The sequence below is a fragment of the Polyergus mexicanus genome, unplaced genomic scaffold, assembly GCF_030449975.1.
Source record: "Polyergus mexicanus isolate NDT 795.1 unplaced genomic scaffold, iyPolMexi1.0 SCAF_68, whole genome shotgun sequence".
Taxonomy (NCBI): Eukaryota; Metazoa; Arthropoda; class Insecta; order Hymenoptera; family Formicidae; genus Polyergus; species Polyergus mexicanus.
This window is the reverse complement of record NW_027223388.1, coordinates 24,816-43,951: the sequence shown is the minus strand read 5'-3', so window position 1 is coordinate 43,951 and position 19,136 is coordinate 24,816. Positions and strand designations below refer to the sequence as shown.

The window sequence follows — 19,136 nt, the reverse complement described above, 5'->3', positions numbered from 1 at the left end:
CTCGACAATATATAAAAATATGAAAATGAATTAAAAACGCTATATATAAAACCTCCGTATGCCATATATTGAAATAAAAAAATGTTGCCGTTACAAATTTCATCGTCAATTGATTTTAAAAAGAACGTGGTCTATAGACTAGGGGGTTAATTGTGTATCTTAAAATGATAATGAACTAATCAATTTTCTTAAGCGAGGAACACACACTTTTGCATAGGCGCATAATCATAAGCATGAGGAATTTGATTGGTCAATTTCTTTATGCATAAGGAAATGGACCAATCAATTTCCTTATGCTTATGATTATGCGCTTGTGCAAAAGTGTGTGTCCCTACTTAAAAGTTAAAGAAGACCTGTGTTCCGATATTCACTGCTCTGTACTAAAAATATATAGTGCACATGACGTAAATTATAGATTTCCTGGGTATCGATTATGTAACTTTTCCCCTAGGAAAAGTGAAAAATTTTGCCATTGATTTCAATGCTAATACTTTTCACTTTTTACGTTACCGCCCTAGAGAAAAAGTTACATGATCGGTACACAAAGGGTTGATTGTGTATCTTAAAACAAAGTGAATTACAAAAGTGAGTAAATTCATTAGAATATCTACGATTTCATTTATCGAAATTTAGTAAATCTGTTCAGTTTTGTAATTTTCACTTTGTTTCAAAGATATACGATATCGACTCCCTAGATTAGAATTCTAGGATCTGGGAGTTGATTGTGTATCTTTGAAACTAAGTGAATATTAAAGTGAACAGATTTACTAGATTTCGACAAATGAAATCGTAGATACTCTAGTAAATTTATTCACTTTTGTAATTCACTTCGTTTTAAGATACACCATCAACTCTCTGTAGCGGGATTCAATAACTTGTTGTCGACAATTTTCGGTATCGTTAATTAATGACAGCTAATGGTAAAGACAATCCTGGTGGAAAGCGCAACTCTCATAGGCTATCGGTCGCTAACGACAACGATAATTGTCGCAAAAGGTGTTAGAAAATTCCGCTACTGAGTACAGCTCCGTAAAGTTAACCGGACCACTTTAACTTTTTAATAATTAAACTTATCTAATCGTTTGGTGGTCGTTTGGTGATGATTGGTAGTCTAATTAAAACGTTTGGTGGTCAATCGTTTTTTTTTTATTAAATAATTAAAATATTGGTGTAAAGTTAGCCGGACATTTTTAATTTTTAATCTAATCAATTAAATCAAAGCTTATTCGATGCAGAATCTTTAGGTGGTCACAAATCCTATATTTATAACGTTTGATGGTCCATAATTTATCCAAAAAGTAAAAAAAACCATATGCGGATAGGTAGAGGGGATGGCTAACTGGAAGCTGCAAAGTTAGCCGAACAAATATATTATTTATCAACCAATTTTGTTCAAATTGGTCTTAAATGAAAGACAATCGTTTGGTGGTGATTGGTATTCTAATTACAACGTTTGATAGTTAATTATTAGGCTACTACGATTATACAACTATGTGCGCTGATTCTGCGCCTGCGCGTGCCTTCGTCGTGTAAAGATGCCTTTACATAGCAGCGTCAAGCGTCTGCGCAGAAAAATGCGCAGAAAAATGGCTGCGGTCGGTAAGACGCTAGAAATGCTTCGAAGCATTGCATTAAGATTTATTTATTCTGATTGGTTAATGCAATGCTTTACTCTTTTTGTCCTGATTAGTCAATCAAACGCTTCGAAGCATTTCTAGCGTCTTCCCGACCACGGTCTATGTCTATGATCTGATCTATGCTTCATATGGCACGCGCATGCGTCGGTTTTGATTTACTTCAATACGCTGTATCGTATGATACTGTCTCATTTATTTATGACTGGTGAATTAGTTCTTATATTGCTAATCTGGTGGCAATTACAGGAGCGTCAAATCAAACATAGTTAAACATGTCATAAACTTCGTCCGGTTTAATTTGATTAATTATTTCGTCACTCAAACGCGTAATATCGGGTAAATGTTGACGCATAACCAACGTTAGGAAGGAAAGTAAAATCTACTTAATATTCTCGCCGCAATTATATATGTCAAAACACGTAGGAAAGATGGCGGAGCAGAGTGACAGAAGTCAATTACCGCCCGGTTGGGAATGCAGATATGACATTCGTAGTGGTCGTCCGTACGTAAAATACATAATATATATATATGTGTATGATTTCTTTTATTAATAAAGAATTCGTATAAAAATCTTAAAATCAAAATCTCGTAATGATACAACAATCCATGTTTTTCTAATGCAAGATACAGCATGTATAGATATTTCAGAAATTTTAAAATTATTATTTTCTAAAAGAGATAGATAAATTGTTAATATATTTGTTTATAAAAGAACACACATTTAAGAAGATAATATTTTGTCTAGTAATTTATTTGGTTTTGAGTTCAAAGAGATTTTGCCTTGATATAAGGGTGCTAATCTAAAAATATTTATCGAAAATCGATATACATAATATTTTTCTTGATATAAAAAATTAAATATATAGTTGATACGTTGTTGTTTTCTAGATATTTTATAAATCATTTTAATCGCACTACAACATGGGAAGATCCAAGAGTGAGGTACTGGCAGTATTCTCAGTATATACAGTCTCAAAACTCAATGGCTTTGAGTTTAGCTACTACTACTACTACTACTACTGCTACTACTACTTCTCAAGATATTCCTATGCAGGTCAGTTAACAACAAAATTGAGAATTAATGTGTTACTCGTAAGGCTGTTACTATTATTACAGCTATTATTATTATTGTTATTTTTTATAAATGTATTATAAATTTTGTGTACCAGAAAGAACAAATAATTTTAATACATATTTTTTATAACAAAATATTTAAGGTAATTAACTTTTAAGGTTATTTATTTTTATCATTACTTTATATATTTCAAATATATTGTATTTATTTGGCATGATTTCTACGCAAAGAAACATCAATAGAGAGCGTTGGAATTAGTGCTACATGAAAGCTTCTGTGTAAGCTCTCTTTAAGATTTCTGGTTCTTTATTGACATTATACTGAATTATGATGTGAGAAGGAAGAAATTAGAGTTTTATTTCTGCAAAATGCATAGAAATAAATAAGTTTCTTTTAATATAACCACTGTGTTTGATAATATGGATTAGTACAATATATTTTCATTGAAAATAAATCTTATGACAATTGATCAAAATTTAGAGTTATATTTATTAATTCATGAATCAAAAAAAGTTTTGCAGTTTATTAATTCATATTATCAAACACGAATGGTCTTATTAAAAGAAACTTATTTATTTTGATATATTTTATAATTTTATAAGAATAAAATTCTAAATTTTTCGCTTTTAGCATTATAATTCAAATATGGCTGCAGTGAGAACATAGGATCTTAATATCTCATTTTCTCTCTCTCTCTCTCTCTCTCTCTCTCTCTCTCTCTCTCTCTCTCTCTCCCTCTCTCTACTCTTAATGATTCTTTAAAATATATATACATATTAATATACATACATACATACGTGTATATATATATATATATATATATATATATATATATATATATATATATATATATATATAGTTCGTATATATATATATATATATATATATATATATATATAGTTCGTATATATATATAGTTTTTTGTTATCTAATTAAGTTACATAATATTTTATGAAACTTTAAGAGAGAAAATAAAAACTTATATAATAGAAAAAGTAAAAGTCAGAATTAATCTTACTATGTGAATGAAGATATATACAGAGTGTCCAGCAACTTGCGAATATAAATTGAGTGAAATATTTCTGAGCTCAAATGGAGATAAAAATCCTAATACCAAAATGTTGAAATTAAAATTAATCATTATAAATTAATAATATAATTAATAGCATAGCTAGAGTAAATAACTGCGCAAATAGTGTTGACATTTTTTAATCCAATATTATTGTTAAGTTTGAATACCTAAGTCCATTGGCCCACATTATAGTATGACATCATATTATGTTCAGGTTTGATTTAATTTCTGTTGAAACATTGTGCCAACATGCAATACTCAAATTTTACTGTTTTTATGCTAAGAAACTTCTGTTTAATTTTTGCAAAATTTAGAATTAATTAAAAAATATTGTGTTATCCACATTACAATAGATGTTTTTTCATTAATGATCACTCAAACAATGTCTCAAAAATTAAATCTAGTGAATTAACATAAAATTATGTTTTTGTATAATATTGTTATTTATTAACAATTATTCGAGAAAAAATATATATAAAACATTCTCTAGTTTTTATAATAAATACAATCCATTTATATATATGTGATATATTTTATCACTTTATTATACCATGAAAGCGCATTAATCATATGAAATAGAAATATGGTATGGTAAATAATAATGAAAAATTATAACATTCTTATTCAAAAGAATAGAATTTCTAATGTGAAACATTATTATATCCTTGATTTACATCTATATAATTGTGTTGTCTCTTTTATATGTACAAAAATCTCCTATCTCACATTTAAATTATAACATATCTTATCACATTTTAAATGTATGTATTCTTGTAATACACACGCTGCATTTGGATGCAACGCACAAAATATACCATAAATAAATAGACTGGAGGAGGTGGAAGTGGTGGGCACTTAAGTTATGTAGGTGGTTATAGAGCTCCACAAATTTATCCGACACCGTCCCCTTATCATAATCCACAACTAGCATTTTTACCTCCTAGTGCACAAGTAAGTAGATATTTATATTGGACCCACCTCTCATTCTCATAAATCATGCATGCATTTATCAGTAATTAGTGATTGCAATCTGTAACATTCTCCAATCGTTATACAGTTTAAATTGTGTGTATGTGCAGGAGCTGAAAACACCACTATCGTTGAAATCTACCAGTGCAGTGACAACTCGGTTCGGCGATTTAACTTTAGAATCTCCGACTCCATTAAGAAATACAGACACAAGCTTTACTCAAAACTCCGACTCTGAATCACAAGTGGCAAAAATTAATGCTGTATTTCCGACAGTTTCTGATACACATATTCGTCTTTTATTGAAAAAGTAAGTTTCTTTTACATATTATCTATTAGCAAAATTTTCCATCTAAAATTTACTTTACATTTTTATATTCATAATAAATATTAATATCAATACTAGTATGAACGGAAATATGAAATATTAATACTAATATTAACATAAAACTACCATATGTAGACAAAATTGTAAATTTTTCACATACATTGGTTGTTTATCCAAATCTTCAGCTACTATTTCCCTTAATTAGCACTATAACAGATTTAGTGCTAAGTCGACAGCCAATGTCTTTCAGATACCATAACAGAGCAGCTTTGGTCATGAGTGCCCTCCAAGTGGAAAAGAATCCTCTTTGCGCCCCAGGACCATGTACACCTGTAGGAGTGCATTCAAATTATACAATCCCGAGATGGCGTCTACCAGCTCATGCTATACATGCAGCACTAACATTGAGTCCGCCTCGCGGAGTTCGGCCAGCCCCTAACTCCCCAAAAATGAAACTTAGGTTTAATTATATATTCATAGTTTCAGTTTCTCACCACCCAGTCTGGATGCTAGATGTTGATATCGTATCTTGTGATAATTTGAAACAAATATATCAGACAAAAAGTATTATTTTTTTTTTGCATTGTTATATTATCGTCTAGTATATTTCATACGTGTGTGTGTGTGTGTGTGTTGCGCGTGCCCGCGCACACACACACACACATGATATTACAACGGAACTTTATAATAGTGCACCTGGGAATAGCACACAACATCCTTTCTGCTTGAAAGGATCTGTTTGTGCAATTCTCGCATGGCCGCCACGGCCCTGAATTTCATGAAAGTGAGGGTAACTACTCGTTATAGCGTTTCAAAACCCCTTACAGTGCGCTATTACGAGACTCCATTGTATTAATATTATATAGCGATAGCATGTATGAAATCATAGATTTCCTTGAATTATTTTTAGGTATTAATGAAAATGCAAACATTTATATAGTAGATTAGCCGATTTTTCAATAATTTATGTCATGCACGGTAGCAAATATTAATATTAAATAATAGTTTAATAGACATAAATTTATTCTTATTAATGTCGCTATTTTAATTTTTTATCATTATCTTATTGTTTTTAAGAAAAAATACAAAAAAATTTTGTTTTATTTATCATTAATACACAATTTTAGATATTTATTATACTGATTTCATTTTAATTTTTAGTTGTATACTCCTGATTTATATACATGCAGTATATTGATGTTAAACAAAGTTTCTGTTATTTAGAATAGGTTGGTTAGGTTAGGTTTACGTTTTATATTATTTACATATCATTTTTGTTTGTTGTTGAAATTAAAGTTTATATTATTTTTTTAATTAAGTATTTTATTTTGTTGTATTTTTAGACAGTAGGATATCTTGTATAAAAGAAATAAAAGACTTTTTGCATGCATCTGTTTAATGTATTATATCATTTATGATAATAAAATAGAATTATGTGTGTTTACATATATACACGCATACACACACATATACATACATAGTGTCTTATTTTAAATCATAACAGCTGTATATTGCTGAAACTAATTCATTTCTAAAAATATATATATATATATATATATATATATATATATATATATATATATAATAAAAATTATAGGAGGTTTCTCTCTTTCAATTGCATTCTGTAAATTAGTCTGATTCGATTCTATCTATACAAATGCTTTCCAGATTTTAAGATCACTTTTTTTCGGAATAAAGAAAAAATATAATTGTATATATAATATTTATATTTATTTTTTTCAGAAAAATGGATAGTTTTAGAGATATTCAACTACATATACAAAATTTAAAATTTAAAGTGAAACACTATTTTATATACAATGTTCTTTGGAGAAATAAATGGCGCCAAACTTTATTACTTTTCCAGATAGCCAAGTCTGTTGAGAGCAGATTTTGTTCCTGTTACAAATTGTCGGCAAAAAAGCTATCAATTTGATACAGGAGCTGTTATTGCCAATTAAGTCGGCTAATCGGCGGCAGAAGCTGAGCAGCTCTGCAGCTACTAGCCATTTACATAAAATAATAATGTATTATGTTAGATAATGTTAATAGATCCTCGGTTTCTATCGTCAATCTGCTATCAAATTCTATCAGCAGATCACAAGTCTAATGCAGACATAACTGATGCCAATTTGCTAACAACTTAATTTATCTTTTTTGCTAAAATATTTTAATTATTCTTTTAAATTTCGACATATACATAATATCTTATATATATATATATATATATATATAACAAGAAAAAAACTTATTTATTCTAAAAGGAGATAAAATTCAAGCATGATAATATACATGTACGTTATATCCTAAAAAAATTTAAATAAAGATGAATGTATAGAATAGTTCATCATTTATTATGATAAAGAAAATGTTTATTACATATTTATTTTTAGATATCAGTTGAACACATTTCAAGTAAAGTTAATTATTAATTCTTTGTGTGTGTGTGTGTGTGTGTGTGTGTGTATTATTAATTTACTAATCCATGATATACACAAATTATATTTAAAAACGATTATATTAAATCATATACTGTGGTTTAATATGATGAGTTATAATATTTGAATATTATATTATAAAAAATACATTAAATATATAATATATACAATGTGTATCCATGTTTGTATGTCATGTATATAGTAATAACATAATTAAACATTTATATGTGTTTGTGAAAAATGTGTACAGGTACCTGAAAAATATATTTCCAAAAGTGGATGAAACAATATTATTGGATATATTAGAACAAAGCGATAACAACGTGCAGAAGGCATCTGAAAAACTAATTGATTTAGGGTATGAAAAACGAAATACTACTTTTCCTGCCAAGGCTGTAGCAAAAAAGAAAGAAGAAGAAGAGGTAATGAATTTTATATTATATAAAATGTATATCCCCCACACTGTTGTTTTCTGATAGAGAAAAATAGATAAATATGTTAATTAACAGAGCTAGCTCCAATGACTTCGACCTTGACATTATCAAAGTCATGACTCGGAGTAATCTTTAAAAGCGATTGCTCGTTGTTTATTAACGAATAAAAAATCACGCAAAAGAGTAAGCTTGTAATGAAAAATTCAGTATTAGCCACAATTATAAGGATATTGCTATCTATATTACACACTACCTATATCACTTTTTGAGATTTTTTAACAATCTATGTAAAGGCTTATGTATTTGCCTAAGTGTGTGTGTATGTGTGTAAAACAGGTAATAATATCTTTATAAACTATGTCCAATATCTTTTATTGTCAATGTATATTCGAGCTTTACTTTTTGCATAGACTTTTATTTATAATTTTTTAATTTTTTAATAAACAAAAAAAATAAGATTTTTTAAAATTTACTCAGAATTATGATCTTGACAACATATGTCGAAATTAAGATTATTAAGGTAATTAAGGTGATTAGGGTGATATGATAACCAAAAAAATGAAATTTGTTTTTATAGACAAACAATAAGCAAACTGCATCTACACCACCTCCACGCATAAAAAGTTTAGAAGAAAAGAATATATGTATGTATTCTACAGTTCACATTTCTTTTTTTTATTTACTAATAAGCATATTATATGAAAAATATATATTACAGTGAGAAAGCGTTTAACGGAAAAATATAAAATGGTACCAGATCGAGTGGTAATACTTGCCATGGATAGCGTAGATTATGATGAAGAAAGAGCAATACATATATTAGATATAGTGGTAGCAGAGGAAGCTAATCGTCCGCTCTGTACTTCTGGTAGCAAAAGGTAATATTTTATTTTTCAACAATATACAAAGCTATGTATATAGATAATATATACAGATTTATGTTGTTTTTTTTCCTTATCCTGGTTATATGAAATATTGCAGCAGTAAAAGTAATGAGCGAAAAGATAGTCCGCCAGTAATGGAAGCTATGAAATTGATTGTTTCTCCAATTAAAAAAATAAATAAAGATGCAGAGACTGAAAAGTCGAAACGGTCCAAAAATAAGACTGAGATACCGAAGTAAGGCACATTTGTTTGGTTATATAATTTAAAATATTATTATCTTGAAAGAAATATCATATTTCTTTTTATTGATTAATTCTATGAAATCGTATTTTTATGCTTTAACTTTGACAAATGATTCGTAACTGATGATATAATCCAGAAGAGTAATGATTTTATGATGAAAAGTTAAATTGAAAATATAAAACAAAATTTTTTTATATTATACAAGGCTTTATTATCGAAATATTTAATGACTTCATTCTTGGTCATATCTTAAGTTATGAAATATCTTGCATATAATATTTTATTAATAATGTTTTTGTCTCCTTAGAGTTTCACGTGGAACTAGTACTACAGAGGACAAAGAATATAAATCCCCATATTTAATAAAACCAATTGGATCGAATTTGGATTTAGTAAAAGGAGCGAATAATGACCTATTATTGTATGTTGAAAATATTATTTAAGATATAGTATAATTATTTATATTTTGTAAAATATCTTAATAGATATTAAAAAAATAAAAGTTTTAGGCCAGATTATGCGCCATGGTCGGGACCAGATGCAAGTTTGCTGTCCAAACAACCATTTTCAAGATCACTTGCGATAGGACATGATCCGACTTTACTTTCTACAAATAATTGCCTCGCTAAAGGTCCGCAGTCCGAATTGCGAAAAGGACCATTAAGAGGATTGGCTCAAGGGTCCATCTATTCACAAAGAAATGTAGCCAATACAGAGAGTCGTGGTAAATGAAATATGTGCAATTGTTTCTTTCTTAATATTTTTACATCTATTAAATAGTTACATATATTTTAATTTAGTGGCAATTGTATAATTGTCCCGTTTTTGGGATATCATTATACATATATACAATTATCGATTTGCATCATTGAGACATCATAATCTATTAATTTTTATATTATTGATTTAGAATTTTTTCCTAATTTAACTATTAAAGAATCGCGTACGCGTAAGATTTTTTTTAAATCATAAAAATTCTGTTTTTTTAGAAAACAATATATGTATATGTTTAATATATCAAAAAAGTTATTAGAAAATATGATATTGATTGCAGTATGTTAAAAATGTCTCGTGATACTGTGCAAAATAGAAATTTTTCAGATTTTCGCGAATCGCGTACGAATCAATATTTAGACTTTTAGTTTATTATGAATTTAAAATCAAAATTGGAAAATTTAAAGTAATGATCACCTATATGGTGATCACCTCAAATAAATAATTTTTGTATTTTACAATAGAGTTTCATTAATTTTGACTCTAGGGGCAAAAGGAGTAGAAAATTCTTGGAAAAGAAAAACATTAAAAGATATTTCCTTAAAAATATTATTTTATCTTACTACAGATTTACTACAAACGCGGCATGAAAAGAACGCGACATTAGTGTTCGTGAAAATATATGTAAAGAAGTACAAAAATATTGTGACCAAATTTAAGGAAACTCTATTATACATATATGTATCGATCTGCATCAAACTTGGTATTTATAAGTTTCTAGGTATTTGTATATTTTCACTGAATATAAATTATAGATTAAAATTACAAATTTAAAATAGCAAATTCAAAATATAACGGTTTAAATATTAGCATTTAAATATTTTAGATTCGCTATTTTTAAATTTATAATTTTAATCTAAGACTTATAACCAACAATTCCAAAAACCTATAATACCAAACTTAGTGCAAATCATTATGCATATGCCATGGACATAATAAGAATAGATCGAGCATTTCACATATTCATATTGTTTGTTTTCTTTTTTTTCTACATATTCTTCAGATTACATCATTAATGTTCAATCTATTTTTTTTATGTCTGTGATATATAAAAAAATTAATAACCGTCGATATTGGATCTGCTATTTTAATTCTTGTAATTTCAAATTTAGATATGTGTAATTAATCAACAATCTAAAAAATTGTTAGATGTTGAATTGTGCATGAGTTAAAAGAACATTTTTTTTTACAATCAAAGATGTTATAATGTCTTTGTGGCTCTCTAAAAATTAATAAAGATTTGTTTTATTAATAATTCACATATATTTATAGCTTAGTGAATTAACATAATATATATTTACATAATACATTAATACAAAATACATAACATATATTTTTATTATATTTATTGTGGCTATAAAAAATCATAATAAACAATTTATTCAATTTATTTATTTTTTTTTTTCTGAATTTAATTCATATTTATTATATAAATTGCTCATTTTTCTAAAACGCTAACAATAATAAGAAATTTTTAAAGACATTAATGATACACACATTCGCATAAACCATAGTGCATTTTAATTTTATCAAAATTATTGATATGATTTCTTCCATATGGAAAATAAACAATTCATATATAAATACAGTCATCTTATAATTATAGGTTTAAATGTCAAATGAATGTCTGTACGGCATGAAATTTATAAAATGCGACAGTTCATATCTCAATAATAAAGTATCTAATCATTTATATCTAATCTCTTAATATGGATATCGTATTTTCAATTAAAAATAAGAACTTTGCAAGTAATGGCATGTAAGATTTTGATTCTTTATGTGTAAATATTGTATAATGTGCATCTATTAGACATTAATTATTATAGCACACATTATTACTAATATAATGTATGTGTATATGTTTGTGTTGCGCGCGTGTGTAGTATATGTACATTTTTTATATCATTTTGTGTAAAAATGATCTATGATATTGATCATAGATTTCATTAATGTATTTCTACTTTGCCAGTACTTTGATATACAATTTCAAAGAAATATTAAAAGATTAAAAAATATTACGAGATTTGAATTTACCAGCGTAAAAAAATTTTAATGTTTTAAAAAATATTTGATCCTTAAAGTAAGAAGAAACATATATTAATAATGCAATATTAGCTCATAAACAATTGATGACAATGGACAAAGGAATCGGCTGTTCTAATCATTTCAACTATTTTTTGTTCATAAAATAAGATAGAAGATTGAATCTTTTTTGACGATTTTTTTGCATTTTAAATGCAAAGAATAATTACTGCTTATGTTATTATATGTGCTTATATTGTTTTTCTATTTTAAATGCTGTATGATATTAGTTAGATTCGCAATACGCGCGTCCATTATATTTTTATATTCAAAAAATTATGCCCACTGTCACACAAAATATATAATCAGCGTATATATTTATAACAAAAGTATTTTGTGATGTTATGCAAGTAAATAGCAACTAATCGAAATAAAATGTGATTAAATGAAAGAAAAATTTGCAAAGAAAGATAGTCGCTCGTAAGCACCCACTTTTGATTTATAATTTTCTTACTTATCTTTATAGAAAAATTTATTTTTTACGTTTTTATGACGGATTTTATAATTTTGATTGACTAATCTTGATCGGTTTTACAGAATACCCATTTAAATAAAAACCGTTCCTTAGAATTATAAATTCTCTCTTCAGCTAATTAAACTGATAGAAACAGATATAATTCTAATCTCATTAGCTTGTTTTTCAGCTGCACCTTTATATGTGCCCGTGATAAAAAATTATATGATATCGTCATATTTCTGTTATTATTTTAACAGATCATGTTGTATTTCTGCTATCGTATTTTACTATTATTATTTGAGGCTTGCTTGATTTCTGCCGCATTTCTATCGTCACAATATCCTTGCAAATAAGCTCAATTTCTAACAACAATCTGTCAACACGCCATGACATCGTGTCATATTTATTATATGTTAGTTTAGTTCATTTTTTGTAGAAATATTATATCAATGTTCAAATGCTGTTCTTTTTATCCCAGCAAGTTCTATTAAATTCTTGTAACATTGTTTTAGTATGTCATGACGTAAAACCTGCTCATTTTCTACTTTATTTCTACAATATATTTAATTTATAAATAAATAAAATTTTAAAATATATTTGTATTTTAGCTCTACATTCTTATGTATATTTTTTATGTATACTTTTATATTGTATTCAACTTTTTTAAAAATTACTGTAATATATTTTGGTAATATAAATTTTATACTACGAAATATAGTTGTAAATTTTATCACATTCAACTCTATGTGAATAATACATACAAAAATTTAATCAGAAATACAATAGGTATATTTTGCCAAAATTTTATTGAAAGAAGAGAGAAACCATACATCAATACATCAACAAACTTATGTGATACATCAATATCTAACAACTTAGTAAGATTTAATATATCATGACTAGACATCGGATTTTTGTAATTGCATATTTTATTAGAAAGCAGATTGGAAAGTAAGATCAAAATAGAAATTCGTCTTATCGAAAAAACATTCTAAAAATGTATATTTAATTGTGCATATTGTGGATATTTGCATATTTGTACATATTTGCATATTTTTTGCATATTTTCATATATTTTATATATTTTAGACAAGTTTATGAATTTTATATTTTAAAATTAGTATTCCCCCTCATTATTAGATATTTGACACATTTGCTGTTGAAATATTTTATTTTATTTTTTCTTCTATTATTAAAAATTATAGTAAAATTTATTAATATGTATAATATTTTGTTTATACATCGATTATGTTTATTTAAAAAAAAAAAAAAAAAAAAAAAAAACAGGTGATTCAATCATTTGATGCAAATGATGGAATATCAATAAAAACAGTTCAGGAAATATTAAAAAATGAACAACTTGAAAATGATTTATATGTATTATATATAAGTATATATTCAAACTCACTTTAAATATTTTCCAGAAATTATGAAAATGTTAAAGATGAGAAGTATGCCTTTAACTGAATCCATAGATTTAATAACTAATACACCATGCAAAATATGAAAAAAATGCCAGATAAATATGGAAAGAAGTTATTTTTAAATTTGATTCAGTCTTTAAAAAAAATCCTGGATTCACCATTATTTCAAAAATAAATGAAATTTTAAAAGGCAACAATGTTGATGGGCCTCTTGAAATCCCGCTACTGGAGTAAATTCAAATACGCCCCTATTACATCTTGCGACGTGGAATGTTCATTTTCTGCATACAAGATGATTTTTTTAGACGAACGTCACAAATTTACAATCTCCAGTCTTGAGAAAATATTAGTTATTTATTGTGATTTAAATTATAACTCTTAAATAGCATTTTATTTTAAGAATTATAATCCATTTTGTATGTTTTGTAATATTTTTCACATCTAAATTTTTTGATGAATATATAAATGTTTAAAGTAATTATATTAATTATATTAATTGTATCAACGTAAGACTATAATAATAAAGAAACACTTAAAGATCTATTTACATTAAAATGTATTTCAGTTTCAGAGATGAATAACATTCCCATAGTAACATAAGTAAACATTAATAATATAATATAATAGACATTTTTTTACAAGAACATATATATCTTGTATATTATTTTAAATATATTTTGCATAGAAATTGCATATTGGTATATATGTTGCAGTATCAATATCCATATTATAAATAACCTAAATCTTTTAGTTATAGTAATTGTTTTTTTCCAACAATAAATTTCTGCATAAAAAATCCGATGTCTAATCATGACTCTAGCATTAATAATACTTCAAAACCGGAAATTATTATTAATTTTTATGAATTTACACTAATACATAATAATTGATAATAACTTTACATATAGTCATTGAGAAAACAGAGAGAGAGAGAGAGAGAGAGAGAGAGAGAGAGAGAAGGCGCGCGCGAAAAACATATAGTGTACTCTGCAATATTATTATTTCTTAAAATAATATTTTCATCATAATTTTATAACACAAATAAGAATGATTATATGTACTGGTTCGAAAAATTTATCAATATTTAAATACAAAATTTTATAAATAATATTTATTTTCTTATTTAATAACAGTTCATATATATATATATATATATTGATTATATAGTTATTAAAATAAAACATTGAAATATAATAAACAAAGAAAAATAAATAATGTAATATAATAAATATATAAAGACTCGAAAAATAATTCCCGTATGACAATTTTTTTAAATATATATACATATATATATATATATGTATGTATATATATATAATATATATTTTAATATTGATAAATTTCTTAATGGTACATATGCATTTTTTTAAACTATAACTATATACATATAATAAGTCATATTCAGACTGAGAGAAAATTTTTAGTAAAATTTGAATGTAAACAGTATTAAACGAAATACAGAGTATTAAACTACAATATATTTTCATGAAGCATAGATGTATATGAAAAAAGTTCCATTGAATATATGGATATTTATTATGATATATTTAAGAATATATTTTATAAGCTCGCAATATATATATAAAAAAAGAATAAATGGAAATGTAGTAAAAAAAAACTGGCATATCTCTAAAGGAATAAAATTTCCATAGATTAATATGCAGAACAGGCCGTAACTAAAAAGTAGGAGAGGGTTTCTAATAATAAACTATAATAAGAACATTAATATTTATTATATGCTGTAGTAAAAATTTATTGTATAAAAATATTTTCATAGCTTTTAATTCAAGAGTAATCCAATCTTCATTGATACTTAAAGATAAAAAGATTAATATGGGCTGTGGCTGAAATGTTAGAGCTATTTTTATAGTTTTTTGACTCTTGAAAATAAATCACAAGGAACAAAGTAATATATTTTAGCTATTTTAAGGATTGCTATTGGTATAGAAGACTAATATATACAAATCTTTGGCATAAATTCTACATGTTTTTTGACAACATCAGACTTTTTAATTATTGTAAAAGTACCTTTTGAAATATATTTATTTATGTAAATATTACTTCATAAAGAAAAATTATTTAATAACATGACAGAAAGATTTGTGCATTTAAAATGTTTTATTCTAAAAGAAGAATAGCAATGATTACATTTTTATAATATATTTTAAGAGGTATCTTAATTTATAATTCATTTTATAAGAATTTGAATTTATAAATGTTGTTCCATAAAAAAAAAAAAAAAAATTAATTAGCAGAGATCGAATTTTTAACATTTATTTCACACATAACAAATTAAATTTTATAAAATATTGTATGCATAAATGCCATATTTTGTGCTATACTATGTATGCATCTTATAAAATTAATCTTAAAAATATATGTTCTTGTATTAATAAAACGCATGACACTACTGTGTCTCTTGATATTATATTCCTTGCACATAACATACAAATAATCTGCTTAATAATATAAATTTAATCTATTAATTTTAAGAGATAATTCTGTTATACTTATGTGTATAAATATATTTCGTGTATCGCTAATATTAATCTAATATCCAAGAATATATATGATATACTTGTATTTTATTCCATTTATACTTTAATATATTTCGCTGTAATATTACTAGAATTATTTGCTATGCTTTATAGTTGAGAATATCATTGTATCAAAATGTTACATTCATAGTAGTTACTTTGATAATGGAATAGAAAATACTAGAGCAAATTATCTGTGAGTAGCAATATAAAGATGATGTAAATGATTATATATTAAGCACTGCAAATAATACAAGTTTTATCTTATTGTCTTTAGACATATCTGTGCAATAAAATATCTGTAATCAAATTATACACATTCGATAATGTAATTTAAATCTCAACTGGTATATTTAGATCATGCATGTTTGCAATTGATTTTTTTCCTTCTAATATTTTAAGATATAGCTACAAATTCATTTTTCTATTTGCCTTCTAAGAAAAATTTAGGATAAATTCGAAAACGACTTTTTTAATTATATTTATAAAAAAAGTGAATGAGGGAATACAAAAAAACTGATTTATTTCAATGTATTACACTAAAAAGAATTTATATAATTTTTCATTTTTATATATACTTTATATCATAATTCAATATAACTGCAATGAAACCAAGAGGTTTAAAAAACAGAATGTTATGCATTTTATGTTTATATATTCTTCTTCTAGCTAAATGAGTTTATTTTGAAGTTATTCGAACTTATAAAAACTCTTTGTTTTTTATGCATATATGTAAATATGTACATTTAATATACTTACACAAGCACATACACAAAAGATATATCTAATATTTGTTTTCAACTATTAACGATTTTATATTAATATAAGAGAGCAAATAAAAAAATTGAACTAACATAAAAATGTACATAATATATTTAGATAGAGAGAGATATATATTTTTAATAATTATATTTAAAGAAAGTGATTAAGAAAAAATGACAAATAATATTCGCAGAAATTATTTAGTTCTGTTATTTAAACTTCATCTTCGTTAAGAAGCATGTTTGGAATGCCATCATTGATGGGAAATTTTCTACCGGATTCTGGGCACAATAGATCTCCATTTATAACTTCGACCTCCAACAGAACATGGTGAACTTTTTTTAGAAAATCTTCATTTGTCTCAAAATCTTCTATTAAAATCTGAGGTAATTCACCGACATGTCCTATCTGTAATAAAACATATGTCAATATATTAGCAAACATTTTATCTAATGTTCTTTTATATGCATGTATGTGCATATGTATATTTGTTAAAGGACTGTATGTAAATATAAGAGAAGGTAAATTTACACTCTCTGCAGCTTTCCACAACACTGTCCAATCTAACTTTGGTATTATCCTAGCGATATATTCTGGATTAAAATCTACTTCGGATACTCTGATGTCTTTGGCCTACAAATTACAAATATTTTTTTTCATGAAACATTTGTGTGGTAATCTCATGATGAAAACACATAAATAAATAAATATATGACAGTAATATTGATTATAGTTGTCAGCTATTAAATTGACATATTTTATTTCTACTCGATGATAATTAATATAATTATATACTTATATATTTATAATTATTATTTTAATTACAATAAAAATTATGATTATTCTAACAATATTAAAGATAGTATTTTTAAGTTAAAGTAAATGTTATAGAGAATATGTATGTTTTAAAGTACACACACAAGTAGATAAGTTTTAAAATATTTTATTTTGCATTATTGTTTGCAATTTTATCACAGACACTAAGCCATATAATACATTTGTATTATGAGGTTTGAATCTTTTCTTTTATAAAAAATTAGAAGAAAGGAAAGAGAATGATTTGAAAATAATTAATCAACAACAAAAGTGATATAATAAATGAAGGAGTTATAAATATATATATATATATATATATATATATAAAATTGTTATTATAGAAGGGAGGGAGGGGGAACAGACGAGGAGAGAGAGAGAGAGAGAGAGAGAGAGAGAGAGAGAGAGAGAGAGAGAGAGAGAGAGAGAGAGAGAGAGCATATTTATCACTTATCAAAATACAAAGATTTAATACACATTAGAAATGTCTTAACCTTGTTGTTTGCATTCTATCAAGCCAAAAACCACGCAACAATGTTTATGTTTCTAAAGATAGATAACAATTTAATTTGATCTAAATAATAAAATTGAAACATTTTTATATTATGCTATCTTTTTAAATTTTTAAATAATATTGTTTATATATCCGGCCAGTTGAATATTTATGTTGCTTTTTTACATGTACAATATGACAGAATTGAAACGTGAAAAATTAAAGTTAAGACAAGAATTTTAATCATGTAGTTGAAACCAGAGTTATAAATCAGAGCTGAAACATTAATAAAATAATATTCTATTTTATTTACCTTTTTTCTGGATTATTACATCCAAAACAGAGCTTACAACTCCTCTCTATCGCTCTTTCTCTCTCTCTTGTTCTTAATAATCAAATATATATTTTAAATATGTATACTGAGACCGACTTTTCGCAAGCGTAAATTGTAAGATTCTTTTTTTAAATACAATAAAAAAATAACTTACAATAATTCTCAGAGGATAGCCAACTGTCACACCTCTTATGGCCCTGGACGTTAACATATTATGTGTAAGAAGCTTCATGTTTTTCTACAATTAAAAGCTTTTCTTCGTTAAAGAAGTGAAATGTTGACATGAAGCTCATACAATAAGCGCGTGTATAGAGAAAATTAGGTTATTTGGGTTATATTAGGTTAAGTTCATTAAATCGTATGCATCCATAGACATAAT

At 25.8% G+C, this 19,136-nt stretch overlaps 2 protein-coding genes across 5 annotated transcripts; one reads left to right on the top strand and one right to left on the bottom strand.

The window, feature by feature from the left end:
* The first annotated feature begins 1,818 nt into the window (after positions 1–1,818).
* On the top strand, positions 1,819–15,069 carry LOC138943994 (uncharacterized). Of its 4 annotated transcripts, none has more exons than XM_070314884.1 (12): positions 1,819–2,139; positions 2,526–2,691; positions 4,613–4,735; positions 4,864–5,063; positions 5,332–5,541; positions 7,770–7,941; positions 8,531–8,597; positions 8,672–8,831; positions 8,935–9,072; positions 9,389–9,502; positions 9,591–9,805; positions 13,819–15,069. In XM_070314884.1, the coding sequence occupies exons 1-12, from the start codon at positions 2,045–2,047 to the stop codon at positions 13,899–13,901; spliced, it is 1,743 nt and encodes a 580-aa protein (XP_070170985.1). In that variant the 5' UTR covers positions 1,819–2,044; the 3' UTR covers positions 13,902–15,069. The 4 variants fall into 4 exon arrangements, with proteins under 4 accessions (XP_070170985.1, XP_070170983.1, XP_070170987.1 ...); XM_070314882.1 differs by having other exon boundaries at positions 9,585–9,805; XM_070314886.1 differs by lacking the exon at positions 4,613–4,735 and having other exon boundaries at positions 9,585–9,805.
* Positions 15,070–15,918: 849 nt separating this feature from the next.
* Positions 15,919–19,102, bottom strand: Trmt112 (tRNA methyltransferase subunit 11-2). Its single transcript, XM_070314875.1, has 3 exons — positions 18,912–19,102; positions 17,649–17,750; positions 15,919–17,525 (listed from the first exon to the last, which is right to left on the bottom strand). Exons 1-3 carry the CDS (start codon positions 18,987–18,989, stop codon positions 17,331–17,333), a joined length of 375 nt encoding a protein of 124 aa, XP_070170976.1. The 5' UTR covers positions 18,990–19,102; the 3' UTR covers positions 15,919–17,330.
* Positions 19,103–19,136: the final 34 nt, after the last annotated feature.

Excerpts from the sequence above, each read along its gene's own strand:
- LOC138943994 (XM_070314882.1), top strand. The coding sequence starts at position 2,045 with ATGTCAAAACACGTAGGAAAGATGGCGGAGCAGAGTGACAGAAGTCAA. Across the intron at positions 2,140-2,525 it reads GACATTCGTAGTGGTCGTCC|ATATTTTATAAATCATTTTA; the intron begins GTACGTAAAATA and ends GTTGTTTTCTAG. Across the intron at positions 5,542-7,769 it reads TCCCCAAAAATGAAACTTAG|GTACCTGAAAAATATATTTC; the intron begins GTTTAATTATAT and ends AAATGTGTACAG.
- Trmt112 (XM_070314875.1), bottom strand. The coding sequence starts at position 18,989 with ATGAAGCTTCTTACACATAATATGTTAACGTCCAGGGCCATAAGAGGT. Across the intron at positions 17,751-18,911 it reads GCTATCCTCTGAGAATTATT|GCCAAAGACATCAGAGTATC; the intron begins GTAAGTTATTTT and ends TGTAATTTGTAG. Across the intron at positions 17,526-17,648 it reads TGTGGAAAGCTGCAGAGAGT|ATAGGACATGTCGGTGAATT; the intron begins GTAAATTTACCT and ends GTTTTATTACAG.